This window comes from Setaria viridis, chromosome 9 (assembly GCF_005286985.2).
Source record: "Setaria viridis chromosome 9, Setaria_viridis_v4.0, whole genome shotgun sequence".
NCBI lineage: Eukaryota > Viridiplantae > Streptophyta > Magnoliopsida > Poales > Poaceae > Setaria > Setaria viridis.
In genome coordinates, this window is record NC_048271.2 from 44,471,290 (window position 1) to 44,498,336 (window position 27,047).

A 27,047-nucleotide genomic window follows, 5' to 3' on the forward strand; every position below is an offset into this window, starting at 1 on the left:
CAGGAGCCACCGTATCGGGCGTGCGAAGCCCACGATCGGCCAAGAAGACAGGACAAGAAAGTCTCTTGGTACAAGGCTGCCCGACCAAGCCACAGCCCCCGAACTCTAAGGTCGGGGACCCCCTCCATTTATCAACATTGTCACCCAGTCCCTGCCCTATATAAAGGGAACTGAGCCCTTCTTCTCGAGAGCTCTCTCTCGCATTCATTCACATACACCCCACACTCACACGCATAGCACGAACGCTTGCTTGCAAGCACCCTGTTGTAAAGCCCAGTGCACTTAATCCAAGGAACATGACCCCTGCAGAAACTGAACGTAAGGATCTTCCCAAACCGGTATAACCCCTTGTCTCTTGTGTGCTAGCCATTGGAAGTGAGGAGCGCGGCGTACAATCACTAGTCAGCGGTACGAAACACCGACATCGGGGCTCGCGGCCTTGGTGGCGGCGGCTCACAGCATAGCGCGGCAGGTGCTTGGCGCCAGGCTTGCAGCCTTGGCGGCAGCGGCACCAAGCGCGGCAGAGGCTCGGTGCCGGGGCTAGCGGCGGCGGCGCTTAGCAGTGATTGATGCTTGCTGGCGCATGATGAGGGGACGCCCGAGCATGCATGGTGCTATCTGGTGGCAGCGGGGACGCTCGCGTACGTCACCAGTGCCCTGCGACAGGGGCCAACGACTTCTATGGCACGGCAAGGATGAGTTGCAACAGGGGCCATGCACCGGGACTAGGCATAGAGGTGAAAGCCAGCCCGTTGTACGGGTCGATGACGGCGATGCCTTCAGGCGCTGTTACTTACTTGGAAGCGTCGATTGATCTGCCCTTCTCCCAGTGCCCATCGCTATGCCCTTCTCCCCCCACACGATTGGCGCATTCTTCCTGGGTGAAAACCCTGACTATTTGGTCGGGTGACGGCGTCGCCAATAGTGTCGCATCCCTCCTTGGAGGTGTCACTTTGGATGATTGCGCATTCTACTACTGCTAGCTGCGAGGTATCTTCTAGAGAGAAAAAAAACAAAAAAGAAAGGAAAAAAAGGAAAATAAGAGGTGGCGGCGGCAATGGTGTTGTTCTTTGGTGGGGTGCTGGTGTGGTGGTGGTTGCTGGTGTTGATGGTGATGATATGGGTGACACCGGATGGTGTTCCGGTGGAGTTGCAGACGGTGATACTGTGGAAGTGTTAAGGCCACTTGTGGCGGCCCTGAGGAGTTGCGGTGGAGTGATGATATTTGTATATCAGTCGGAGTTGTCTCTTTAAGTTTGAATTCGGCGCGTGTTGATGTCCCAATCCAACTGGTTGTTGTTGAGTGGTGGTGTTTTTCTGCCAGCGTTGTTTTCATTTGTTTTTTTCTCAGTCTGGACTTCATTTTCTTTTTAATATAATCCGAGCTGTCTGCTTCGTTAAAAAAAATGCGAGCGTTTTCGTCGGAGGAGTCACGATCACGACGCAAAAGCACCCAGCTTCCATAGAAAGCCCCACCCAACAGTGTTCTACTAGTGACTAAAAAAAATGCCCGGCTCGGACCGTTAAGGCCCATATTATCTACGCCCAGGCCGCCGACAGTCCACAAGGGCCAGCCCATTTCCTGGGCAACGGAACGGCCGAGCGGCGTGTCAAGCAATCCTCTCCCGGGAAACGGGGGAAAAGTAAGCGAGGGAAAACCCCACCAGGTTCCCGCTCGAACATCCGAACCGCCCGCCGCTGTCCTCCGGCGATGGCGGCGACGACGGCCCCGGCCAGCCAACCCTCCTCGCAGCAACCGCCGCCGCCGCCTCCCACAGCCGAATCCGTCCTCAGGCAGGCCTCCCGGGACCCCTCCGGCGCGGCGGCCCAGCTCCCGGAGCTCCCGCTCGACGCCCTCGCCGACATCCTCGCCTCGCTCTCCGCGGCCTCTCCCGCGGGCCACCTCGCCCTCCTCCCCGCGATCCTCTCGCTCAACCCCTCCCCCTCCGCCGTATCCTCCGCGCTCTCCGCCCTTCTCTCCGCGCCCAGCTGGCCCTCCGCCACGCTCCTCGCCGTCGCCTCCCTCCTCCGCGACCTCCCGCCGGCCTACCGCAACCGCGTCCCGGCCTTCCTCGGGAAGATCCTCTCCCTCCTCCCCAGTGCCGATGCCCAGGACCTCCCGGCACTCGCCTACCAGCTGCTGCTCCTCGCGTCCAAGCCGCTCCACCCGCGCGCCGTCCTCGCGGGCCTCCTCCGCTTCTTCGGCGACCGCCGCGGCGCCCGCGTTCGCGCGCCGCCGTCCATCGCGCGGCAGGTCGAGGGCACCGTGCTGATGAATGTCGCCTTCGTGGTCAAGCAGGACCCTGCGCTGGCGAGGGAGGTCCTGGCCGCCGTCAAGGCCGACGCCGCGGGCGCTCTCAGCGGATTCGCGGTGGCCGTGCTGCTGTCAGTGGCGCGGGTGCGGAGGTTCAATGAGGGTGCCGTGGGACTGCTCCGGGATGCGGCCGCGGTGTCCCGACGGGATTACCGAATGTCCAGGTGACGGATTGCTCATTATCGTACCTATTTCTCTTGTTTGCGCTAGAAATTTGTTCTGAACGGGAGGTGGGTGTCTCTCAGGCGGTGCAAGTGGTTGCCGGATTGTATGAAAGAGGAATGGGCACGGGCCACGCAGTTTGTCGAGAAGGGATTGTTGAAAGCTGTGAGGACTCAAATCTTGTACCTGCTATGTCAATTGTGAACTGACCATATAGGGTGCTTGGGTTCATAGTTCTCTCAGGGTGTAAACCAGTACTTATATGCAGGTTGATGAGAGCATTGTTGGGAGGGAGCACGTTGTGCCGAGCATTGTTCAGGTGGGTTTTCTCCTGTTAGAAGTCCCGGATGGTGATCGAACGGAGGAAGCTGGCTTAGGTGAAGGGGTTATGAGCACCGAAGAAATAGGCATTAATATGCTCAAGTCATTGTTTGAGATCCATGAAATGGCACGGACTGAGGTATGTAGCAAAACACTGTGACCTTGTTTCAATGAGTTCGATCATATTTACCAATTGGTTCATTTTATATGACTTGAGCATGTTTCAATTTTCTCTACTTGGGTCAGATAATTGAACAATGCAAGTTCCGGATTCTCTCGGCAAAGCCTCAGCAAAGTGCGCCAGTTCTCAGGTCAAAGAAGATAGCAACCCTAGTTAAAATTTACAAAACACAAGTTATTGTTTATGAGTCAATATATTTAACCTTTTTTTCCTGAGGAAATGTCCGACCATCTTTCCCTTACAGATTGCTTGGATGCTTGATTCGGGGTCATCCATTTCCAATGCTGGAATACATTGCACACATGAAGGAGTTGCTGGATTATTTTTCATTTATGAATGACAAGATATCAACTGGTCTGATCAGTTGCATCTTGCCACTCACAAAGTTCAACCGTGATCTGAAGGTATTCAACGTCAACACTATTCTGCATTTATGTGGTTGTGGAAGACTTTGTTTGATTGTTCCTGAATTTTTTTTACAGGATTATATAATACTGGTTGTAAGAAAGGCCATGTTCAAGAGGGAGGACATGGTACGAATTGCTGCTACTAATGCTATAGTTGAGCTGATTATCGCGGAGAGCAGGAGAAACGAAGCCAATCCTTTTGAAGATTCATCAAGCCAGCCGAGCTGTAGCCAACAGCCTGGAACACATCTAGAATTTGGTAGGGGTCTCTTTCAGGAGCTAAGTGGATTGCTTCGCAGATGTCTATCGCAACAGGTATCACTGCTTTCATTATGTTGTACCATGCAACTGTCCTTATTCTTCATCTCTAGTAAGACATACAGTTCCCAGCATCGTTAATTTGCTCTTGCAGACCAGTGTCAAAGAGGTCTTATACGAGGGTCTTATACGTATTGTTACATCTGATCCAGCTATTGCTGACAGTGTCCTTGATTTCCTCTGGCCTCACTTCCTAAACTATTACACAGAGGTAATACTCCCTGACAGACTCTTGTGTCCATTTCTGTTTGTTGGTCAGTGTAGACTGTTATTTCTCAAATTACGTTATTGATCCTCTTAATCACATCCTTGGAAAATGAAGTTGGTCTCATGAGTTCTTGTTGCTGACTTGCTTTAGGATGCAGAATGCCCTCTTAAAATTGGTTTATGCTTTAAAGTGGAGAATGCCAAACTATGCATTATGGAACCTTTAGATTGCCTTCTGTCATGTATCTCAAGAATTCTGCGAATTCAGCAAACTAGTAAATGTGAACGACCACATGATGCATATAAGTGCTTTGGTTTTGCTGCTTCACAAGATAATGAGGTTTGGTCTTTCTCACGCTGAGTTCTGTTGATAAACACCTAAAGGTTTTGATATTATTCTATGTTTGTATAACCCAAGCTATTTTCAGGCTGGTCGAACATCAACAAGTGATTTATTTGTGAAGGCTTTATCAAGCATCCAAAAGTATTTGAGGATATCCATCACAGAAGGTTTGTGATACATAATAGATAAAGAGAATCAATTTGTGCTCAGTAATGCTACTCAAGAGGACATCATTTTGTGCTCACAATTTTTACTTGTTGACAGCCCAGCGAGGACAAAGCCAAGAAGCTGGATCTCTTTCTTCACCATCTGAGATGGCTCACTGTCATAACTTGGCTATGCTTGGAATCATTGAGGTTTTTGTTGATTTTGCCGCTTCAAAACTGGAGAAAGCCTCTGATGAATCAAAGGAAATGATAGAAAAAGAAATACTAGAGCTTGTAGATGCTCACAGTGTCTTAGAGAGAAATAAGAGCAATTATAGGGAAAAGATTGCACGGAAAAGAGGGAATGCAGGTGATACTACAGAAAAGGCCACCAACGAACCCAAGGATAATTCAAATGCTTCCTTGCAGAAACTTCATGAAAAGAGTGGTAAATTTGTGGATTCGAGTTTGTATGAACTTTCAGTACTGTGTGTCAAGCAGTGCAATGCTGATAGTTACAACAACTGCAGTCAGCGTCCTAGCCAAACTAAATGTAACCAGAGCTCCTATCTGGTATCTTTTGTTTTGAAAGCCTTTCTTGAACTGTTCAAATCACTTGCAACTAAGGACAGTGGTGACTTCAGAATAAAGCTGTATGAAGATTTAAAAAGGTTAATCCAGCCAATAATGCAGCTCATATGGCGTCTTCTGTTAGATTCAAATCAAGAAAATGGTTCCAGCAAGAGGAACATGACCCAAGGAAAGAAAAACATTGAGTGCAAAAAGGATCAGTTACATTTGGCTCTGGCATGCCTAAAAGAACTACTTCAGCCAAGTGTATCAGGAGATCACTCTAGCGATATTATTGAGGTTATAATATCTTCAGCTCCACCAAATATAGAGGATATGGTGGATGCTGGCGAGCTTGACAAGAATGACACCACTATAGTTGAAGATCGAAGCACAAAAAATGTTCAAGTGCTTCTGAACATATTGAAAGTGTTATATGCTCGAGTTCTTTCACAATCCCTTTTACGTGAATCCGAGGTAAATTTATTTGTGATCTGGCCTGGAAAGCAACAGTGGATAGTTTGATTACTGGATAGTTTGATCTGGCCTGGAAAGCATCAGTAGTACAACTTTGTACACTTTTTTTCTGGTGGAAAGTACTTTGATCAATTTATTTGTCTTTTATTTGTTGTACCATGGAATATGTTATGTTTCTATTGAGAATCAACTATTTTGAAGTCGAATATCATGAAATGGACTATAAATAAATATGAATGAATGGCTTCTTTTGTAGATATACTAAAATTTCTTGTTCATTTCTGTAGGCTGTAACTGAATTGATTTTGAGTATATCAAGAAAACTACATCTTGAACAAAGGCATCTTGTTGGAAATTGGGCTATGGATCTATGTAGAAAGAAAACCATGCAAAGTCCCAGTATTGCGCGAGAGGTGATAAAACTCGCTATCCATCTTACACCAGCTCCAGATGACATGATTCTTGTTTGTGAGATAGCTGCTGAGTTGAAGAAATTAATGACCTCTGGAGAAGATAATTCTAGAGATTCTTCTGATACATTTCATACCATTAACTGTAAAACAAAGAGCTCACTTGCTGCTGTCTGTCTTCAAATGGTGGAGTTATCTCTTACTGAATTGGACTGGGGTCTTGGTAAGCTTAAATCAATTCTTACATTAGGTTACGATTCTGCTAACGTTGATGAAGATCAGCCAGCAGATGAAAGAATGCAAAGGTTGGCTTTGGAGGAAGCACTCTACTCAAGATCAATATTGGTAGTTCACGCCCTCTCGTCCTTTGCACATATGAGCCTTAAGGGTAGGTTGTGAGGTACCATGAAACGTCCATTTTGTTCCATTTCTACATGTGGCCTAATTTGAGCTTGCATTCTCAGATACTCAAGCAGAACACTTTCTGAAATTGACTGCCAAGTTCTACAAGCTCTTAACTCGCATGTCAAAGTCCCAGATTGCACCTAAAGGCTATACACAATTCATTCCAAGCCTCAAGTTTCAGAAACTGGCAGAAGTAACTTGCAGGATGCTCACTTCTACACTTTATGACTTCGTCTCTTCAGTTCAACAGGTCCTTTTCATTTTCTAAATACATCATTAATGAGTATGGCTTCTATAACTGAGGAACTTGTTTTCTGTTTTCCTTTCCTCTAATGTTGCAGAATCTGGAAGCACCAAGAAAGGGGAACCTCGCTAAAATTAGAAGAGAAAGCAAATGTATCCCTGATCTTATTTATCAGATTGAAGATTATGAGAAGTATCTAATACAGCTAAGCAAGCTCACTAAGGTGAACCTTTTGAGACATGCCAAGCGTAGTGTAGCAAGAGATTTTCGGATAGAAGATAAATCTGGAGAAGGACAACAGGAAGAGGATGGTACTTCAGCCAATGCTGTACCATCTGATAATGAGCCTTATGAGGGGGCAGGAGGTCCAACTCCAGTCGAATCATATGCTGATGAAAATGCATCATCTGAAAGTGAGCATGATGAGGATGCAGGAAGTCTGAAAGCTCCAGTTGAAGCAAATGCTGATGAAAACATTAGGTCTAGCATTCCATGTGGTAGTCCCGTGCGGGAGTCTGAATCCGATGAAGAGGAAGAAATATTAGCTCGGAGAAAGAGAGCTAAGACAAAACAAATAGTTCAGGATTCTGATGATGAAATGGAAGATAAATAGAGGTTTCTGTAGACAGTAGCTCAAAGTGTGTGTTATAGTCAACATCAAGCTAAGGAGGATATATTGGTTATAAAATGTAAATATATGGTTTTGCAAAAGTTTTTTATGGGTCATTAACTCATCATATTGATCATAGGCAATTCACAGAAAATATGTAAACTAGATGTTTACGCTCTTCCTTGGTTACAATTTTCATTGTGAATTTAATCATTAGGAGTTCCATCATGGTTCATAAGCGTGTCTGCGTGTATGCATTTGTGGTGTCAACAAATGTCTATGTTTTACTGTGTGTATGTGGTTTTAAAGTCACATCACAGTTCATCTTAACTGATATCTGCAGTTTACATATGTTATTACAGTCTTTTTTATGAATTTAAGCATGAAGATTTAATTCATATTAGGTCATTGATTTATACCGCATGCTAAATCATTGGTAAATAGTTATATATTTTGGCAAACGTATCAACTGCATTTTTATAATTATATAAACTGGAAGCCATGAACCAGAATAAGAAAACCATGGACTTCATTTCTGCGAATAAGAACAAATGCACAAAATAGTATTCAAATTTCAAAAGAACGCATATGTTCCAACTTCCATCAATTTGTGGCATGACCTAAAAAATCGCAAAGCAGTAGTTACAGACAACAGAACGCAATAGAGTATTCGAATTCCCTTTTTTGAGCGGAGATAAAAATCCATTTTGAGAGACTTTGATTTCACTTTTCAAAATGCAAATCTGAAGGAACAGAACCAAAGGGTTTGCTCGGTCGGGTAGCAAACCCGCGGCCCGCTCGAAGTCCGAACCCAAACTTCCATCTGGTGGCCTCGAACCCATTCGGGTTGACACCACGCCTCCCCTATATAAGCGTCACTCTCTCGACTCGCCTCCAAAACCCTAGAACCCGCCCCTCCGCCGCCGCCGCCGCAGGCCGTCACTGCTCGCCGCGCTCCGCCATGGTAGCCTCTAACCTCCTCGCGGGCTTCTCTTCTCCGATACATTGGACCAGTACCTGACACATAGCCCCCATCTCCTCGCAGGGTATCGATCTCGTCGCCGGCGGCCGGAACAAGAAGACCAAGCGCACCGCGCCCAAGTCCGACGATGTCTACCTCAAGCTCCTCGTCAAGGTACGCGCAATCCCAGCCCCGATCTGGTGGCACCGGCAGCCTTCTCGCCGTTCCGTGGCTCGGATTTGGATTCCTCCAGCATCGCGTGCGTCCCGTCTCCTGATCTGTCCGTGTGTGCTCGCAGCTGTACCGCTTCCTCGTCCGGAGGACCAAGAGCGACTTCAACGCTGTGATCCTGAAGCGGCTCTTCATGAGCAAGACCAACCGCCCGCCGCTCTCGCTCCGCCGCCTCGTCAATTTCATGAAGGGCAAGGTCTCTCTTCGATTCCTATTCTGATTTGGTTCGCTGATTGTGCCTTTTGGTTTCTGTGGTTTCGTGTGACATTGTGTTTGTTTGCGGGAGTGCAGGAGAACCAGATTGCTGTGATCGTGGGCACCGTGACCGACGACAAGAGGGTCTACGAGGTGCCGGCGATGAAGGTGGCTGCGCTCAGGTTCACTGAGACGGCGAGGGCCCGGATCGTGAATGCTGGCGGCGAGTGCCTCACCTTCGACCAGCTAGCGCTCCGCGCACCTCTGGGCCAGAACACGGTAATTTCACTGTTCAACTCTAATTTCCAGGCTTACTGCTCAGATAAACGTGGATTTGAATAATGCTGTCGAGTTAATCTTTGTTAGTTTATTGTGATGTTGAACATTTATTAATTGCTGGTTGGGATACATGATTTATGATCTGACTTTGACCTATATTGCTTGAACCATTCGTTATTGAGCCGTGTGTTATCATATTTCTGATACTCTGCCAGCATTTTCTGTTTGATGGTCTTTTGTGCTGTATCTGTTCTGAATGTGCAGAGTTGTTTGCAGTTAATATTCAAAACCTTAAAATTCAATTGAAGTCCAAAACATTCTACATTTTCCTTGTTATCTCTCAATGATGAGAACAAAGCAGACGGGCGGTCAGAACCTGATGTTGTGTTGAGTGTCTGCATGTTTGTGCATTCCTTTTCAGGAATGCATCTGAGAGTGAGAACAAGTTATTTACATGAATCCTCAATTGCTTGTCAATATGTTTACCTCACATGTGTAGCAACTTAAGTTTGCTCGATCATTTTCTGAGTTCGTTCTGTTTTACACATGATCATTGAGTCGCTTAATTTGAGCATGCACCTTTGTTAGTTATTTTTCTTCTTGGAGATTTCTGAGGGCCAAGAAGTTATAACGGGTGCATAGATCTATATGGTTGTCTTACCAGCCCATCGCATACTACATCATCGCTTTGGTGCCAAATGATCTAACCGAAATTTATTACCACCTTCTCCTTGTGCACTTCCTTATTATTGGTTACTTTTGTTGGGTTATCAAATTTAGATTTTCATGTTTGTTGTGTTAATTTGACAACATTTTTAAGCATACCTTAAACTTTCCTATTTTCTGATTTTTGTTTCACTGCTACTATCAAATAATGGAAGATTAGAAGTATGGCAGATGATGGATAATCTTATCCTACACACTGAATCTATTGTGTAGACCAAATACTCCGCTTATTATCTGATGCCATTAGTTAATTAGCTCTCACTGTTCATTGTTTCTTGGGCGCTTGATTATTATGTTGTGTGCTAAAAAGGAGTAAATTGAGGCTTGTTTATTTTGCATGGTTTGCTTGTAACGTTTGAATCATGAAAGTGCTTGGTGTTACATACTTGCATTCCTATCTGTCTCACATGCATGTCTTCATGGTTTAATAATCTGTAGAGGTTTGCTAACTTTTACAATGGAATTGGGGTACTCTCATTTATGACAATCTTTTCAAATATTTATGTGAGCTACATGTAGACGATTGAATCTCACTATTTGCTACAATCCTTAGGTTCTGCTAAGGGGACCTAAGAATGCTAGGGAAGCTGTGAAGCACTTTGGCCCTGCACCTGGTGTGCCCCACAGCCACACCAAGCCCTACGTCCGCGCCAAGGGAAGGAAGTTTGAGAAGGCAAGAGGAAGGAGGAACAGCAGAGGCTTCAAGGTCTAAGTTGTTGTGCCTTATCCATATGGTCTCACCTAGTGGACTAAATAGATCTTGTTTCAGTCCGAGAGTTCTATGTTAGCTCACCTCAGTTTCAGGACGTTTGAGGGCTCTTTGTTATTTGTACACCCAGTTCCAGGATCTCCTAAATTTTGCTCGATGTTTTGCACTCTATCGGAAGTTTGCAAGTGTTTGTTAACATATTAGGGTTTTGCACCTCTGCTTCCCTTTTAAATCATTTTGATGCAATATTGAACCATCTAAGATAGAATTTGGGTGGGGAATAGGGTTTTGGATATCCGATTCTCTTTTGAAGTTTTAAATGGTGTTTGGTTCATTGGTTGAATGTAAATGGAATGGCAAATGCAATCAGAAAATGCTGTATTAGAAATGATGTTACCAATTACTGAAGTTGTTTGGTTTCACGGCAATGAAACCATAACAGGGTGTTGCACAGCGCGTCTGATGCCAGTATGACAGTTTGAGCGAGCCGTTCAGGGTTAAAGTAGGATGTGGAGCATGAGGGAGCCACGCAAAATCGTCTGAAGCCCGCATGCTAGTGACAATCATTTTTCCTTTTTTTCCCCTTGTCTCTTCTCTGTTGCTCAATGCTACCTCCGTTCCAAATTACTGTTACGAAACGGGGTGTCTGTTCCTAACAGACACCTCTCTATACTCGGTGACCTCATCAACAGAGGAACAGACACCTCTCTATACTCGGTGACCTCCTCAACAGAGGAAGAGGATTAGCAGTTAGTATAAGCAGTTAGCACTACGAAGGACATGTCCTTTCGTTAGTAGATTGTTCCATTGAATAGTTACCTTTTCCCGAACAGTCACGTCCATACAACGTGACTCTTCACTTGTATATAATCCAAAGAGATCACTTGTATATAATCCAAAGAGATCAGTAAACATTTAATACTTTCCAAAATCTCTGTTCATTTACATTCACATTCAACACATTATCAGCACTGCTCGTGAACAGAGAACAACTGACATGCGAATGCTCCTGAACAACCCACGGTAAGCATCATGGCCAAGATTGACTTACCGTCTTACCTCGTTCGTGGTCTCTTCTACGCCCTTCGAAATGTTCGTGGAGTTCTTCGCCGCCCAATCCGCCACCGCAGCCACTATGGACAACGCCGCAGCGTCTTCGAGCGCCTTGGGCCTCGCGTTCGCCGCAACAATGGCAACGGCCGCCTCTTCGAGTCTGCAGTTTGTGGCCTCCGTGCAAATGTAGTTCCTTGCCGCCAATGGACTCCTGTTCGTGGCCGCCTTGCTTCTCCTCCGCGCGATCCTCTTCTGCAAGGCCAGCCACCATCTCCTCACCTTGGCTTGGATGGTGTCGGCCCCAGCAACGTCAAACCAAGCGCTGTTGAAGCCCCGGCACCACCAATTGTTGACACCCCGGCACCACCAGTCGTCGAAACGTCGCCGCCCGTTGAAGCTGTGGTGGCTACAACCGCCTATGTCCCATGGAGCCGATGTCGCCGGCACCGGCACCACCTCACTTCTGGTGCGACTTCTGCAAGGTGTTCACATCGATCCCGCACACACTCGAGTACGCCTACTCGCTGCCGACGCCCACACCAGCCGCTCCAACTCCTGTAGTGACAAGAAACAGTGTACCTCCGCCCGATCCGTGGTTCCTGAACACGCGGGCTGCTCCCGCGCTTGACGCAATGGAGGTTGAGGAAGGGGATGCGGTGTCCAGCCCCAGCATCAACAATAGCGCGGCGAGGACTGGCGCCTCGGCGTAGTACTTCCTCGACAGGGCCGGATCTCTGTTCATTCACATTCACATTCAACAATTACAATTCGTTTTCTCCCTCCGTCCCGAATTATCTAGGAACATAATTTTTATCTACATATCTAGACATAGCATATATCTAGAAAACATATCTAGACATAACATATATCTAGAAAACATATCCAGACATAACATATTATTTAGAAAAAATAAAACGAATAGTAATTTGAGATCTGAGGTGGCAAGGATGGAGGAACTAGCCAGCTGGTGCGGTAGTTGTCGGTAGGCTATTCTTCTTAACCGCTTAGCTTCCAGTAGACTATCTCTGCTCTTGGCCCCTGTCGGACCGGCTACAGTACTAATCATGTGCTGGTAGGAAAGTTCTTGCGCTACTTAAGATCTGAAAACAGTGATGAGCAACAGCCAGCCTTGTTCTCGAACGTTCAACTGGATAAGCTGTTTCATGCCCCCAAATCATCTCATAGGAGCTAGCTTGATGTATTACTACTTGAGAAATGAGAAGAACAAAAGATTTGTAAATTGAAATACTGAAAAAAAAAGAGGCATGCTTCCACGCACATTTTGCTACCCAAAATACTGGAATTCAAATAAAACTGATGTCGTTGTGTAATGTCAAGTGTCGTTGCTCATGTGTGTAACAGAACAGGAACAGACATTCAGGCAAGCTGAAGCTACCCCTTGTTTATAGTACTTTATACCAGAAAGAAATAGAAACTATAAGTATTAATGAAAAAAAGGATAGAGAAGGAAGCAGCAAGAATATCAAATAAAATATAGCTTTCCTGGTAAAGTATCATCTCGTAATGTTGTACATCCAGATGCTACAAGATTTGTTGAAGTCCAAGAATAGATGGAGGCATGCTATTGAGTATTGATTATGCCTTACACAAGCTAGAAGTATGCCCATCAAGAATGATTACAAGATCTCACATCACTAAAATAACAGAGCCCCTAGTAGACAAGATGGCGCTGGCCGTGGTCGATCCCACCGGCGCTCCAGGTGCAGGTGCCGGCGCCGCTTCTCTGGTACGGATGATGGCGTTGGCGGTAGCGGCGTGCCGGCGACGTGCCCGACTCCGCGTTGGGGAGGACCAACGGCGACGGGGCCAGCGGACTTGGGCTGTAGTCTGGACTCTGAGGCGGCGGCGCGCGCGCAGGAGGCGTCCGGGGCGTGTAGTCCGGTGATGCGGCGCGCCGGGATGGACTCGCAAGAGCGCACTCCGGGGACGCGGCACCTGCAGGCGGATCCGACGGCCTGCAGTCCGGCGACCCTGCTGCTCTCCAGAGACGGCTCACGGGCGTGTACTCAGGTGACGCCACGCGGTACGTCGTCGGTGTCGACGGCGCGTAGTCCGGGGACGCGCGGCTCGTCGCCGGGGTCGACGGCGCGTAGTCCGGTGACCCCACCCTCCAGCCGCAACGGTCCAGCGGCATGTAGTCCGGGGACGCGGCGCGGCTCGTCGTCGGGGTCGACGGCGCGTAGTCCGGTGACCCCGCCCTCCAGCCGCAGCGGTCCTGCGGTGTGTACTCCTTCGAGCATGGGCGAGACGGGGAGCTCGACGGCGAGTAGTCCGGCGACGCTGCGCGGCGCAGTGGCGGCGGACCGAGTCGCAGAGTCGTCGAAGGCGCGTGCTTAGGCGTCCCTTTCCTCCAGCGAAGGCTCACCGGCGTGTACTCCGGCGACGCGGAGCGCGGACTGGGCGTCGCCGTCAGGGGCGAGTAGTCCGGGGACGACGGGCGGCGGCGGCGCTGACCGCCGGACTCCACGAATGAGAGGACCCGCGCCATCAGCGCAGCGGAATGGAGCAGGGCGGCGAGAGAAGAGCAGGCGCCGGTGATCGAGGGGCAGGAGGGCGAGAGAGGAGAAGGCGGCGGCGAGCAGAGGATCGGTGGACGATGAGCGATCGGAGTGAGGTGGGGAGAGACAGATGTAGGCGGCACACCCACACGGTCGCGTGGGGGCCAAGCTGCCCGCGAATCCGAGTTGCCAAGGAGCTTGCTTGGACCCCACGCGAGCTGAGGCGGTTCGAATTTGGATCGGGGATGGTTACTGCTTTCTTCTTTCTTTCTTCAGGGTTGCTAATGCTTCGTGCCGGCCTAATCATCCGATCGTGTCCAGACCGCGAAGCCTGCGATTGGTCACCACTCACCAGATGCAAGTATGCGGGGGACAAATGCAGGTGCCCTTTTTTTGGCGTTAATACATGCAAATGCAACATACGGAGTAGCACATAGTAGTGTGAGTATTCTCGTAATTCGAAATGTAAAAGAATAAGAAAAAAATAGAAAAGTTCTAAAATTTCCGGTGCAGAGTTTATGCGCGCTAGTCCAAGAAAAATCAGCGGGGACCTATCTTAAAGAAATCGGATCCAGTTTTGAGTTTCTTCGGTGCTGCAATGCAAATCGGAGCACAAGCTCTCACAAATACAGTCTTACAGATTTCTTACCAAAGCCTTGCCACCAATGCTGACATACATGAACACGACCATTGGCAACATAGGCAATTAGGCATATGGCGGAAAGTTGAAATGGAGACGCATATGTACAAACACAGCACAACACTCTTGTATTGTTTCAGTGTCGTTGCAGTTGATTAACAAGTCAATTTTTTCACTACATAAATCCGCAGTAGTTTCTCCCGTAAAATGTTAGATGTCAGCATTCATCAAGTACTGAACCCTTCTTTCTGGAAAGATGGACTAGTACATGAAACTTTTCCGTTCCCTCTATAAAGAACAAAGCAACTACTACTTTCTTATCGTCATCTAATTATACAATTAATCATTCACAATCCAGCTGCAAAAATTAGCAGAAGCGTAATATCCCATATCTAGTTTAGGACACCATATTCATACACACCAGATGGCAGGTTATTCAAACTGTGCATATCTCAGTTAAACTGTGCTCAAAATTTTCCACTGCAAAATTGAAGCTATACAATAAAATTTACAGGCAGACTACGAGAATAACCAAATACGGACAAAATTTGGGAATTAGAGTTCCGGTCAAAATTCTAGCTGCACATTTAAGTAGACAACTAGTATATGCAAGCCACATAAGTGGGAGAACAGCCTTTAGCAATCTTTTTTAAGGCCTTCTGTATAATCCAACAGATCCCTGCACTAACACTCTAACAGTACCCTACTCGCTCTGCTATGTACACTCACATTTAGAATGATGCATATGTCTGGTTCTAGTTTGCTTGCCCTCACTGTCTATTTTGACAGAGAAGTAAAGGGCTCCACTCGCTCACCAACCATGATCTGACCAACAAAATTATTGAGCGATCCATGTGGTGCTTTCAAAAGTACCTCCATCTTGGAGGAGATAATGGTGAAGGGGTGAACTAATGTGGTCACACAAGTCTCCTGATATCCACTAGCACTCAAGAACACCCAATGGACACCAGCTACATCCAACGGACCAACCAAGAACACCAAGAATCATGTCAACACTTGAGCATGCACTGACCTGCAAGTACAGAGATTATTTAGGTAGAATGCTCATGTAGAACAACATGCTTCAAAGACAAATACTACCTCCAGTCCTGAATGCATGGTGTTTTGGACAAACAAAACATTTTATTTGTTTGTTCAAAATGTCACGTTTTAATGACTGGAGGTAGTTGTATCAATTAAGAAAGCATACCACATTCTCATAGCTTCCCTCAAAATGGAACAGCACTACACCCATTCCCCTCCTTTTATTAACTTCAGCCTGGAAAACACGAGAACTAAGATGATCAGGCACTAACAATACAAAGAGCATGTATATCCAATTAAGTGGACGAAAAATGCAGTAAAATAGCTAAATGGCCATTGTATAAAGTACCGCACAACTGCACAAGACCAAAAAAGAAAAGAAAAGAAAAGATGGACATTTCACACTGTTAAGAATCTAGGAAAGTTCAGTTCACGTACCACACAAGAACATATGGTAATTCCACAGGCTGTTAAAGCCGATGTAACTTCTGCCATCATCCCTGTGAATGTCACCAAATTAATCCACGAGATTTTACAAACATTACCAATCAAAGATCAATAAGAATATAGCAAACATAAGGAATGATTAGTACAAAGCTAGTAGCAGCTACAAATAATAAGTATTTCATTTAACGAAAGAAAAGCAATAGAATGTACAATTGTCAAATCAGTATCTTGAAGGAGGATAGGCAAAAAACTATGCACGGAGAGCACACAGTAATTGCACTTGAACATGTTTGCAGTAAAGCTCAGATATTAATTTAAGGTAGAGAGGATACGAAGATCAGTAATTCAATATAAATTTTCTGTTTAGTACAACAGTATGGCATTGGAATAGATTACCTTTTCGGTCAACACAGGCTATGCAAAGCCATTGGATAGAGCTGCCTTCTGTATTATGCCAACCAGAAATTTTACCAGATTTCCAGTGATCCAAACCAGGAAAAACGTCCTTGCAGGTGGAATTGCCAGGGCGCATTAATTCACTGAAGCTATCACCTCGAATTGTAGAATGACCATTAATTTTGATGCCCAGTTCCTTAACAGTTTTGTTTTGCTTCCCATTGACCTTTGGATGGACATTATTAACAGGTAAAAAGCCATCGCTACTTTTGTTGACAAAGGATAATTTATCTGAATTTAATATCTTCTCCCAGTTGAATTTACTATCTTCCTTCTTGGTGCTTGGAATTGAAAGCTCACTGTCACTTTCGTCTTCAATATCAGCAACAAAATTATTGACTGCCTCAGCAGTAATTTCAGCAGCAGAAAGGGCAGCTTGCTCCTTTAAGAACTGGATAAGGAAAAGATTCATTACTGCAATCATCTGATAATGTAGGAAAATAATTTTAAAATGATAGTAGGACATACTTTCATAATTTTGTGTCTAGCGCTGCGAGTTTTGGCGTGCTGTAGCCACTGCTGGTGACGCTGGAATGCATATTTACTAGATAATTTCTGAAATAGGAAATAAATACATTGAGTTGATCGGGATGCTCATGGATATAATACATTTTCGCCAATGCAATTGCTCCCTTGAAACCTTCCTCATAGATGCAGTGCGGTAAAATGAGGAGCATCGTGATACTTCAAACATATATGTAGTCCAGATATGCATCCAAATTGTTATAATATCAAAGCAATGTTTTAAAAGACAGTTGCAGTTAGTGGGCAGTAATCACACCTTTATGCACTTATGCAGGTCAGTAGCCTTGAGGGCTCTTGATATGTTGATTAAGGGCATTGATATCAGATTGGTTGGGCTACCCAGTGCCATAGGTTAAAAAACCAACAGATTTGTTGATTTGCTTAAAAGACCATGCATGCAGTGAGACCAAAAGTGCAGCACATATGTCCTCTCTAGGAAAAAGAAAGTAACGTTTTGTTGCATGGAGATGCTATGATGCACGCATGCATCCACATTCTGATATATCAGTCAGAAAAGAAGCAAGATATCATGAATCAGTTAGACAAGAAAACACGGAAAGGTCCATGCCGATCCCTGCATGTACAATCTCTTTTAAACTCAGTATGCATGTACAAGAAGTGCCACAACCTCATGTGACCTATCAAGGGAATTATCAGTTATAGCTAACTCGCTGGGTATTCCAAGGTTTGCATTTCAAGTACAGTGGTTGTGGAGGAGAATGTAAAGATTTATGAAGGCCTGACTTGGTAAAAGCTGGAAATGCCCTTTTGGGAATCAACAAGAATCTTCAACACTCAGTAATTGGCATATTTATATCCTTCCGAGAAGGTTGTCATACTGCACTATGCATTTCTCTCCAATACTACCTCCAGATAAAGAAAACATGACGATTTGGACAAATAAAACATTTCGCACATGCTGGTAATATTCTTGTATAACATTTCAGAACTATGATCATACAGAGGTTCATATTAGGAAAACAAATTTAAGAGCATAAAGTGACCAATAAGCATGTAAACACTGCAGAAGTTTGACAAAACCAAAATTGCACCTTGTATGTGTGTATCTTGACATTGCAAAAAATAGTAAAAAGTGTAGAACAGAAAGAAACTGTGTGATCTATGAAAGGAATACTGACATCATAAGTTATAATCTCGACCACTTCAGCATTTGCAAGTACATGGATTGGTGAAACTAGATTGCCATTCACCTGCAAAAGAGCATATGAAGACAATAATGTAATCCATCATTAATAATGTATTGCCATTTTTCTTCGTGAGATACCTTTGCTGCAACCATTTTGTTGCCGATTTCAGTATGGATCAGATAAGCATAATCAACCACTGTGGCTCCCTTAGGCAGATTTTTAATCTACATGTAACAGCAAATTTAGACCCCAAAAAACAGTATATGCTATTAAGTAATGTCTCCAAGTTCATTGCCTCACCTCGCCTTTAGGAGTAAACACAAAGACACGGCTTCCCAGAAGATCTCGGGTGATAGTATCAACAAACTCCCTAGAACTCATATTACCAACAAACTCTTCTTGCCATTCGCGGATTGCATTGAGCCAACCAATCTATAAAAGATGGTAAGCTATTCAAAATTTTCCCAAGCCCACTGGTACTAATATTTAAGGGAGAAGTACAATAAGCTTTGAAAACATTAGTATGATTATATTAAATAACATTAATACCCTTAGAGCAAAGCCTGTATTATTGAGGCAGATTACTTTTCCCTTGGAATTTCTTCCACTTGATATTCCAGGGCGAACAGGTCCAGAAACCACCCCTCTTCCACTGTAATGTGCAGCAATGCCTCTTTCTGCTATTAAATCCATATCTTCTGTTCTAATCTGCAATATGGTTAGAATTTTAAACATAGGTCATGATGAGCAACACAATAAAATGCTTTCCTTGCTTGAGATTTGCCAGTTTAAATTTAATAAATTAATTAGTATGCAGCATTACCTGAACTTCCAAATGGAACATACTTTCATTAAGAAATGGTATCACTGTTGTGTGTAGACTTTGGTATCCATTAGGTTTTGGAGTTGCAATGTAATCTTTCACCTGTTGGCACAATTGATCACTAGATAAAACTGTATGATTCACAAAAGAACATCGAATAGGACAAAAAACAGATAACTCACAGCTTGAGGAATGGGTGTCCATATGCCATGAACAAGACCAAGAACATGATAGCAGATCTGAATTGAATTAAACATATTTGTGACTTGTGAGCCAATGACACATTCACTGATAAGCAATATAGTAATTTGTTGTTAGTTGTACCTGTTGCGCAGTGCACAATGGCCCAACACCATTGCAGGATTTTGGTTTTATGATGATCCGCAGCTAAGCAAATAACATGTAAGGTATGTTATTTTACAAATACAGGACATTCAAAAGGGTAATATAAATAGTATGGAAATTCAGAAAATCGTACCTGAGCAACCTGGTTCACCTCATTTATTGAACTCTTGGATTTGAGCGTAGTTTTGTAAATGCTGAAAGATGGCTCAAATAATAAATAATCCACCAAATAAACAACCTTACACCATATTACTAACTAAGAATCAAAGAACACTTGTGCCATTATAAAAAATATTTTTTGATTGATCTTTTGGTTTAAACTGCAATTGAGACGCATGATTAAGCAAATGAGCGTGCAGAGGCCACTGTACCACAAAGTATTATCATATTATGGAGTGATTTTTGGTCAGCAATGAATGTGATCCGGTGTCCAACCCTCTTATAAAAAATAACTGGTGAAAATGTGTAGCAAACTGGTAAATTGTATGATCTCATAGGAAATGAGTTGGAAAATTGTGTAAGGTCTAGGGAATACTTATAGCATGCCAGCACTACAGCAAGCAGAGACGGTATTAATTCTGTGATAATCTGATTCCTCATGAAAATAGATAGAACTCTCTTGGGAGTATCAAGCCAGCAGTACTTTTAGTTTCATGATGAGATGGCATGCGCTCACCTGTAGAGCTCTTTGTAAACTGAGCGCACTTCTGTCTCAACACTCACAAGATCAAGAAACTGATCCTCACCAATCTTTTGCCTTAAAATTCTATTTGCCTGGAATTGAAAAATCACAAAGTAATGCCATCCATTGCAAACACGAGAGAATGATGCTGAACCATGCAGTATCAATCGTAACTTATAAGCTAGCAATCAAACACAGCACCTCTTCCAATTCCTGTTCATGGGCCTTGTACAAGTCTTCAACTCTTTTCCTTAGTTCAGCAAAACCAATGGGGTTCACGTACATGAAGGATAGATATTCCAATTCAGACTACAAAGACAAGAGCTGCTGGTCAAATGGAAAGAACTAAGAGTAAAACATCAGATATAGGATTTTTGTGCAGATACTCCACAGATCTACAGAGAGTGATATACTGATATATGCCTATATGACAAAGAGACACTTTTGGCACTAATTCTAATCATAAAAACAGCAGTATGGGATCACCTATTCTAATCATAAAATAGAGTGCACAAGTCTTGCTTTGGTCCCTCAATTTTGAGAGCTAGGCCGTTCCCAACCTTGAACACCATGATTAAAACCAGCAGCAAAGATTAAGAGACTACTTTAAAAAGTTTAGGGGTTGGAGTGGACTATTATTGCAGTAGAGGGTGTGAATACTAGAATTATTCCTCAAAATATGTGTATAAGAAAGACTTAGGGACAGCAAGTGAACTATGACTTTATTATATTTTGTTTCTAAGAGTAAGGCAGAAATAAAAATATAGGACCAGATCTTCTCTTAAACAAGGGATTCTGTCATTGGAGAAGGATGACAATGTAGAGCTGAAACAAGTAAATATACAACACTTGTATTCACGTATAGGGTGTAGGCAAGTCAACAAGTTGTGCAACAGCTCTAAAGATGAGAGCAGCAGGCTATTGAGAATTTGACTTATCAGTGATATAAAAGAGGCAACATGGCACTGAAACCAGCTACTTTTAAATGATGCCCAAAATTTTAACAACAAAAAACATAGGCAGCATATGCGGCAAAATAGAACGAGCTGAAAATAGAATGAAAAAAGCAATATAGTATTAAAGTTAGCTCTTATAGGTCCTAGGCAACACAAGCAGCAGATACCTTTATTCGGTACATCCCGAGGAGTTTTGCTAGAGGTGCAAAGACCTGCAATGTCTCCATGGCAATGGCATACTGCAAAAAGTTGTGCTTAGTGCTTAGAATGGAAGTACGGTGCAGGCATATCTCAAATCACTGGAACAAGAATTCACCTGCTTGTGCTGAGGCATATGTGTGAGAGTACGCATGTTATGCAACCTGTCTGCCAGTTTGACAATGATCACACGAACCTACAGCATTGTTTTTCATATATTTTTTTCTTAAGTAAGCGGTGCGAAATAAATATATTTTTTCTGATAAGATAGTCCATATGGGATAAAAAAAGGATACCTCTTCTGTCATGGCAAGAAACATCTGCCTTAGGTCTTCTGCTTTAAGATCTTGTTTCGAACTACCCTCACTTTTGCACTGAAGTTTCCCCAACTTAGATACCTACATTTAAAATGGAGCATGTTTTTTGTGCTCAATTTACTACATAATCCAAAAAAATATATCATAAATTGCAGCCATAAAAAAATAGAAAGATGTGAGTCAATGATAGTGTACCTTTGTCTCTCCTTCAACAATACGACGCACGGTTGGACCAAACTCATTCTCTATTCTTTCAAAGGTAACCACATCTGTATCTTCAACAGTGTCATGCAATAAACCAGCAGCAATTGATTCCCAGTCAAGTTCCTAATTGTGCCAATAGAGCAGCATAGAACTTAGGTTCAATGTGTATACTAGGGACAATTAAAGAAATCGCATCATCATAGTGTCAATGATCCCAGTCAAGTTCCGAATTATGTCCAATGAGACAAATAAAGCTTAACTTCAGTGCTACTAGCCCCTAGGGAAACCCAAGGAAAATACATCACCAGTGTCAACAATATTACTACTCACATGCTCTCCAAGAATACGAGCAACTTCAACAGGATGAATAATGAATGGCTCTCCACTTCGCCGTTTTTGTCCACTGTGTGCCTCATATGCCAACTGCAGTCATTAGTGAGATATTATGATGCAGCCATTTCCACATAAACCAGAAAGTTCATAACTGTTTTCTCAAATAGCATGGAAGGAAGATATCGTGTATAGTCTACCTTCAAAGCATCATGCACAAAGTTTAACTCTTCAGGTTGAAGATACGAAACAACTGGTTTGAGATCCTGCTACATATACAGAAAAAAGTTACAATTCACTAGGATTGAAATCGACTCTTGCTTCACATAAGGAACCTTAGCGGTTAGCATTAAAGCTAAGCCTTGCTTCACCTAAGAACTAATCTTAAGTAGCACTTGACGAGGTACGATTGCACATTAACAATATATTTTCAAACTCAGAGGAGCAAATATGTACTACCAAGTTACAATATACGGGTGACACTTGGCAAAAGTGGCATGGTTGCTGAACTGAATGCATTGTGCTCAGCCCAGAACTACTACATTTTTAAAAAGTTCTCAAGGAGCTTGGCTTCTTTCTTCTTCATTTTTAGTTAAAACATGTGTTGGCACCATGGAAGAGAAAATATTTTATGGTGTTTGACTACCAGGAACAGAATAGCTCCTTATTCCATGCATATTCTTGAATATTTATGTGAAGGTTAGAGATACGATAGCGAGCACTATACATCATTTCTTTAAGAAAAGGGAAAAGCCCAAACACTGTTGTATTTTCACTAAAAAAACATCTCTGAATGGTAAAAAAATAAAAGCTGCAGAGCAAGTTGAGGGATTTGATCGAAGCTTGAAACTGTAGATGTGCAAAAGAACACATTAAATAAACTCAATGTAATGATTCAATGACACACCTCCCACAAAGTCTCTGGGGAAATGAAGAAGGATTCAGATGATGAATAGCAGTAAGTTCTCCATGTTGGGTTGACAGAAGTAGACCAAGGTCTGAAAAAACTTTCAGAGTAAGCAGGTGATGGACCATAACCAAATCTCCCTTTATTGATGTCTTCATCCAAGGTGATGTGCGGTAACTGAAAAGATAAGCGACAGGCAATAAGATTTTTTTTAAAAAAACTCAACTTATAATCAATGAAAATGTGACTGTAGAAACGTATAAATGTAGCATGCTAACCAATGGAAATGTGACAGTAGAAACTAAAGATGTAGCATGCGCAGAACAACCATATTTCGAAATGGGGTTAAAAACTCACAAATTAACTATATGATCAGCATCATCACCAAGGTAGAGTATAAAGCAAACTGATAACCAAGGTTGAATGACGGGTATCATCGCAAGCTCTTGAATTCTACTTAGTTATATTAAGAACATTGGGACGTCTTTTGGTAGTGTTAAAATCTCCTTTGGACATGTCATCAGAAACATAGCTCCTTAAAGTGCTTAACCTTCCTTTCACAACTAAAGGGCCGACGCACTCCAGTGTAAGAACAAGATGGGTCACAACCAGCCTTTTTCATCGAAAGAGTGGTCCCAGTATGGTTCAACCATTTTCTGTCTAGCCCAAAACCAATCAGCCCTGCTCCTTCCCCACACTATCTAACTTATCCACATGCCAGAATGGCATTCCCTTAGCATCAGGAAGCATCTCTGCTGAGTCTTTCCAGTTGGCTTAATCTGAGGTAGTAGCAGAGTGACCACAGACTTATACCTTTTCGTGCTATCTACCAGTTGCAGTTGTCAATACACCAAGGACAAAACTGAATTAATAGATATTGTACTAGAGAACATAATCCTGTAGTTTGGCGTGACTATGCATTCCAGGGGAAACTGGTGATAACAGTGGATGAACACAGAACAGAACTTAAGATGGTTAATACATCCTCAAGGAATGGTCTTATTGGTGTGGAGCCATTCATAGTTTTGTGGTTCTAAGAACTTAAGAAGAAAACAACCTCAAGTTTGTTTGTGAGGTTGCAAAATTCTTAGGAGCACAGCTAGTTTTCCACCAAATATTTGGCTACAGCAATTACAATAAATGCTCTCAAAATCTGAAGCATTGTCAAGTGGAAAGCTAAAAAATGAATGAAGAGTTTCCTAGCAAATGTTGTGTTACCTTTTTGGGGGCTCAGGTGAGTTACTTTTCAATCATTTCTTTATGGCTTAAATGGTACCAAAGATTAGCCTCTTTGCACTAGAAACTGTTCATTAATCCTCTTATGCTCTGTGATCAAATGGATGCCATTCTAGAATGTATGCTTCAAGTTATTATATTCACCACTAACACACATAAAGCACTAGATTGCATGTGTGAAATGAGCTAATGTCTAAATTACACCTATTTAGTAACAGAATATGTTTCAATTACATCTATTTAGTAACAGAGAGAGCACGTGAACTCTAAACCTATTTAGTAATTAGAACCACATAGAGTATGCCTACTATACACCTATTAAGTAACAGAAAGGGTATAACCATGTTTAGAAAGCAAATACACAAAACATAGAAAAAAAAGGGTCAAGGAAGGCAATAGAAAACTGTCATGCAAACCAGATGGCAAAGGTGACGAGCAACAGTATAAAGGCATGTCAGTTATTGATTTATTGAGCAGGGTACATGGAAAGAGTGTAACTGCTATGTAGGTGATTACAGGATGATTGACTACTGCAGGGAGGATCAATGAAACTGAATCTGTCCGGAACTTGTTTACCTTGAAGCATCAAAATGCTATGCCATGCATGCAAAACAAATTCCAGGTTGTGTTGTTCATTAAACTCAATTACAGAATAAATGGTCCCTTTAGTCTTTTGCTAGAGTAATTGTGAATTATTATTCAAGTGGATGGAATGTAATGCTGCTGCTGAAGATATAGCATTTAGCTAGTCACAGTAGCGAAAACATGATTGCCACAAAAGGAACGAGCAATGCATTTTGCTAGCTTATAAATTTAAATAAATGATAATGATCTATGCTCTAAACCCAATCTTTCATGAAGTCATGCGCAATCACTATACTTCGCTCTCCAACTCATAAATATATTCTACCAGCATCGAACGGCGCTTACCAAAACCAAGAGAACATCAGGCACTACGCCTAATCGTGATCATGCCAGGTAACCAAATAAATGCATATTCTATTTTTGAGAGGAAATAAATGCCTAATAATGAAATAAAACAGCTAACCAAACAATTGCAAAATAAAAGAATAAAACTGCAAGGAGAGGGCATTTAAATTATTATCCTGCATGAACTAGAAGCTAGAGGGATCAGTTTGAAGTCAGATAAAAACATGTTTGCTACCAGAATGGAGTAGTAGGCCACTACTTCCAGTCAGTCGGCCCTAAGTAGGCAAAACACAAAATACATCCCACGAAATCCATATCCACACTATGGCTCGAAATAACAGAAACAGCAAGAGAGCAGCAGCGACGCACCGAGTTGTTACTCCGACGCGACCGCCCACGCCTCCTCCAGCCGCCTCCGGCCTCGGTGTGGCCGCAGGAGGAGCACTGCGCGGTGCTGGCGAGGGCGCCCGTGAGCGCGCGCGGCGCGTTCCACGCGCACGAGAGCACGCTGCATTCGTAGGGCCTCCCACCCCCCTTCCACGAGGCGGCCCTGCACGAGCTCACGCACTCCAGCGACGACGCTGCACGCGGAGGCACCACAAAAGCATCAGGGGGCGGCAAAATCGAGAACCCTAGGCAGCGCGACGGAGCCAGCAGGACCGAATTGCGCGGCTGCAGCGGGGGGAGGGATAGCGGGAGCGGTGCCCGTTACCTGGCACGGCGGGAGGCGGGGTCTGCATGGCGCGGCGCGGCGCAATCTTATCGGCGGCGCGGAGGCCCTCGCCCGGTCGACGCCGCCTCCAGTGGGGGCCGGCGCGAATTGGGCGCGGGGAGCGGCGAGTCGGGTCGACACCGGGAGAGGAGGGAGGGGGGGCTTTGCCGAGGGGGAAGGAGGGGAGGGAGGGCGGAAGAACTCGAAGAAGGGATAACACGAGACGGAGGCCACACAAAGGCCGCGGCCGTGGTGAAATGGAACAGGGCGGATGCGGGGTGCGGGTGCGTGACTGCGTGCGTGCCCTCCTGCCCTTTTCGCTGGGTGCTCTTGCTCTGGACTCCGCAGCTCGCCGGTCTCTGCTTCTATTTTCGTCTCGCCGTGGCGATTTTAATTTGATTGGTTTTTATCTGTGGACTTTTTTGTCTGGTCTCTCCCTGCCGGGATGGCGTGGATCACTGGATTCTAGCGCTCCGCTCCACTTGTATCGTAGCTGCACAGCTGCTCTGAGCTCACCGCCGCAAGTAGGGTCTGAAAACGCCTCGCTTCGTGTCTTCATAATTCAGGCTGTGCAAATGAGGGTGTTCTGAAAACGCCGGACTTTAATAATACGTTTTTCGACAGAACTTAGTTGTAATGATCCGGAGAATCTTGTTTGGGAGAAAAAAGAAAAGAGTGCATGCGTGTCTTATTCATCATCATTCAAACAGTCCAGCCTTTTTGTCCTCTGACTAGCAAAAGAAGAAATGGTATTTTCCATGATCACATGGCCATTTCATGTGTAGCCAACAGTTACATGTGCAAAAAAAAGATAGATTATTTGCGGTTCTCATTATGTGACAACATATAAAGAAGTGCTGCTCGTAGGGCATGTCTTTTTAAGAACAGGATTTCTATATCTTCGATAGATCACAGATGGGAGTAGTATTTTCCACAGAAGAGCAAGGAATCAATAGGACAATAGCTGTAGGTTCGTAAAGGTGTTTGCCTTTGCGCTTATCTTTGTTTGCCATAAAAGAGCGAGAACGTTCAGCCGATACTATGAATAAAACAAAGTTTGTGAGCGGATTTGATTCTTTTATGGAAAACATCCTAGTGTTCTCATGTAAGTTCTGATTTTTTGAAGGAACCTTGATTCCCTTTACGTGCGGCCTATACGAATTAGGGGTATGTTTCATTGGCACCACAAAATGTCATGTTAAAAGTGTTTGGTTGCTAGCTACATCTTTAATTAATGTGACAATCATACTGTTGTGGCTCACATATATATCATGCACTCATTTTATAGCCAAATCTTGCCACAAAGTGTGGTGATTTTTTTTTTGCCTCAAAAGCTATCACACGACAAACTTCTAAGGA

The 27,047-nt window shown here is 43.9% G+C and overlaps 3 protein-coding genes and 1 non-coding gene across 4 annotated transcripts; 3 read left to right on the top strand and 1 right to left on the bottom strand.

The window, feature by feature from the left end:
* The first annotated feature begins 1,642 nt into the window (after nucleotides 1-1,642).
* LOC117838874 (uncharacterized) lies at nucleotides 1,643-7,466 on the top strand. Its single transcript, XM_034719064.2, has 13 exons — nucleotides 1,643-2,478; nucleotides 2,560-2,641; nucleotides 2,745-2,936; nucleotides 3,044-3,108; nucleotides 3,223-3,382; nucleotides 3,461-3,700; nucleotides 3,798-3,914; nucleotides 4,062-4,250; nucleotides 4,339-4,420; nucleotides 4,518-5,446; nucleotides 5,734-6,244; nucleotides 6,321-6,511; nucleotides 6,603-7,466. The coding sequence occupies exons 1-13, from the start codon at nucleotides 1,712-1,714 to the stop codon at nucleotides 7,116-7,118; spliced, it is 4,041 nt and encodes a 1,346-aa protein (XP_034574955.1). The 5' UTR covers nucleotides 1,643-1,711; the 3' UTR covers nucleotides 7,119-7,466.
* Nucleotides 7,467-7,923: 457 nt separating this feature from the next.
* On the top strand, nucleotides 7,924-10,429 carry LOC117838876 (large ribosomal subunit protein eL18y). Its single transcript, XM_034719066.2, has 5 exons — nucleotides 7,924-8,079; nucleotides 8,161-8,250; nucleotides 8,375-8,503; nucleotides 8,599-8,781; nucleotides 10,061-10,429. Exons 1-5 carry the CDS (start codon nucleotides 8,077-8,079, stop codon nucleotides 10,217-10,219), a joined length of 564 nt encoding a protein of 187 aa, XP_034574957.1. The 5' UTR covers nucleotides 7,924-8,076; the 3' UTR covers nucleotides 10,220-10,429.
* LOC117841245 (small nucleolar RNA R16) lies at nucleotides 9,671-9,752 on the top strand. The gene has a single exon (XR_004637265.1). It is a non-coding gene; the product is annotated as a small nucleolar RNA R16 (small nucleolar RNA).
* A 4,424-nt stretch (nucleotides 10,430-14,853) lies between the features above and the next one.
* On the bottom strand, nucleotides 14,854-25,920 carry LOC117838875 (putative GTP diphosphokinase RSH1, chloroplastic). The gene is made up of 24 exons (XM_034719065.2): nucleotides 25,689-25,920; nucleotides 25,346-25,557; nucleotides 22,811-22,987; nucleotides 22,104-22,169; nucleotides 21,904-21,996; nucleotides 21,565-21,696; nucleotides 21,349-21,450; nucleotides 21,171-21,248; nucleotides 21,022-21,093; nucleotides 20,100-20,207; nucleotides 19,893-19,990; nucleotides 19,350-19,410; nucleotides 19,196-19,258; nucleotides 19,054-19,110; nucleotides 18,872-18,973; nucleotides 18,598-18,756; nucleotides 18,349-18,480; nucleotides 18,186-18,272; nucleotides 18,040-18,111; nucleotides 16,844-16,930; nucleotides 16,316-16,766; nucleotides 15,911-15,972; nucleotides 15,639-15,707; nucleotides 14,854-15,461 (listed from the first exon to the last, which is right to left on the bottom strand). Exons 1-24 carry the CDS (start codon nucleotides 25,714-25,716, stop codon nucleotides 15,369-15,371), a joined length of 2,661 nt encoding a protein of 886 aa, XP_034574956.1. The 5' UTR covers nucleotides 25,717-25,920; the 3' UTR covers nucleotides 14,854-15,368.
* Between the last annotated feature and the right edge of the window lie 1,127 nt (nucleotides 25,921-27,047).

Bases quoted from the DNA above. Each gene is read 5' to 3' on its own strand.
- LOC117838874 (XM_034719064.2), top strand. From the start codon at position 1,712: ATGGCGGCGACGACGGCCCCGGCCAGCCAACCCTCCTCGCAGCAACCG. The intron at 3,109-3,222 runs GTCAAAGAAGAT...TTTCCCTTACAG, and splicing joins CAAAGTGCGCCAGTTCTCAG to ATTGCTTGGATGCTTGATTC. The intron at 4,251-4,338 runs GTTTGGTCTTTC...AGCTATTTTCAG, and splicing joins CTGCTTCACAAGATAATGAG to GCTGGTCGAACATCAACAAG.
- LOC117838875 (XM_034719065.2), bottom strand. From the start codon at position 25,716: ATGCAGACCCCGCCTCCCGCCGTGCCAG. The intron at 15,708-15,910 runs GTACGTGAACTG...CGTGTTTTCCAG, and splicing joins TTACCATATGTTCTTGTGTG to GCTGAAGTTAATAAAAGGAG. The intron at 15,462-15,638 runs GTATGCTTTCTT...CTGTACTTGCAG, and splicing joins AGGGAAGCTATGAGAATGTG to GTCAGTGCATGCTCAAGTGT.
- LOC117838876 (XM_034719066.2), top strand. The intron at 8,251-8,374 runs GTACGCGCAATC...GTGTGCTCGCAG, and splicing joins ACCTCAAGCTCCTCGTCAAG to CTGTACCGCTTCCTCGTCCG. The intron at 8,504-8,598 runs GTCTCTCTTCGA...GCGGGAGTGCAG, and splicing joins TCAATTTCATGAAGGGCAAG to GAGAACCAGATTGCTGTGAT.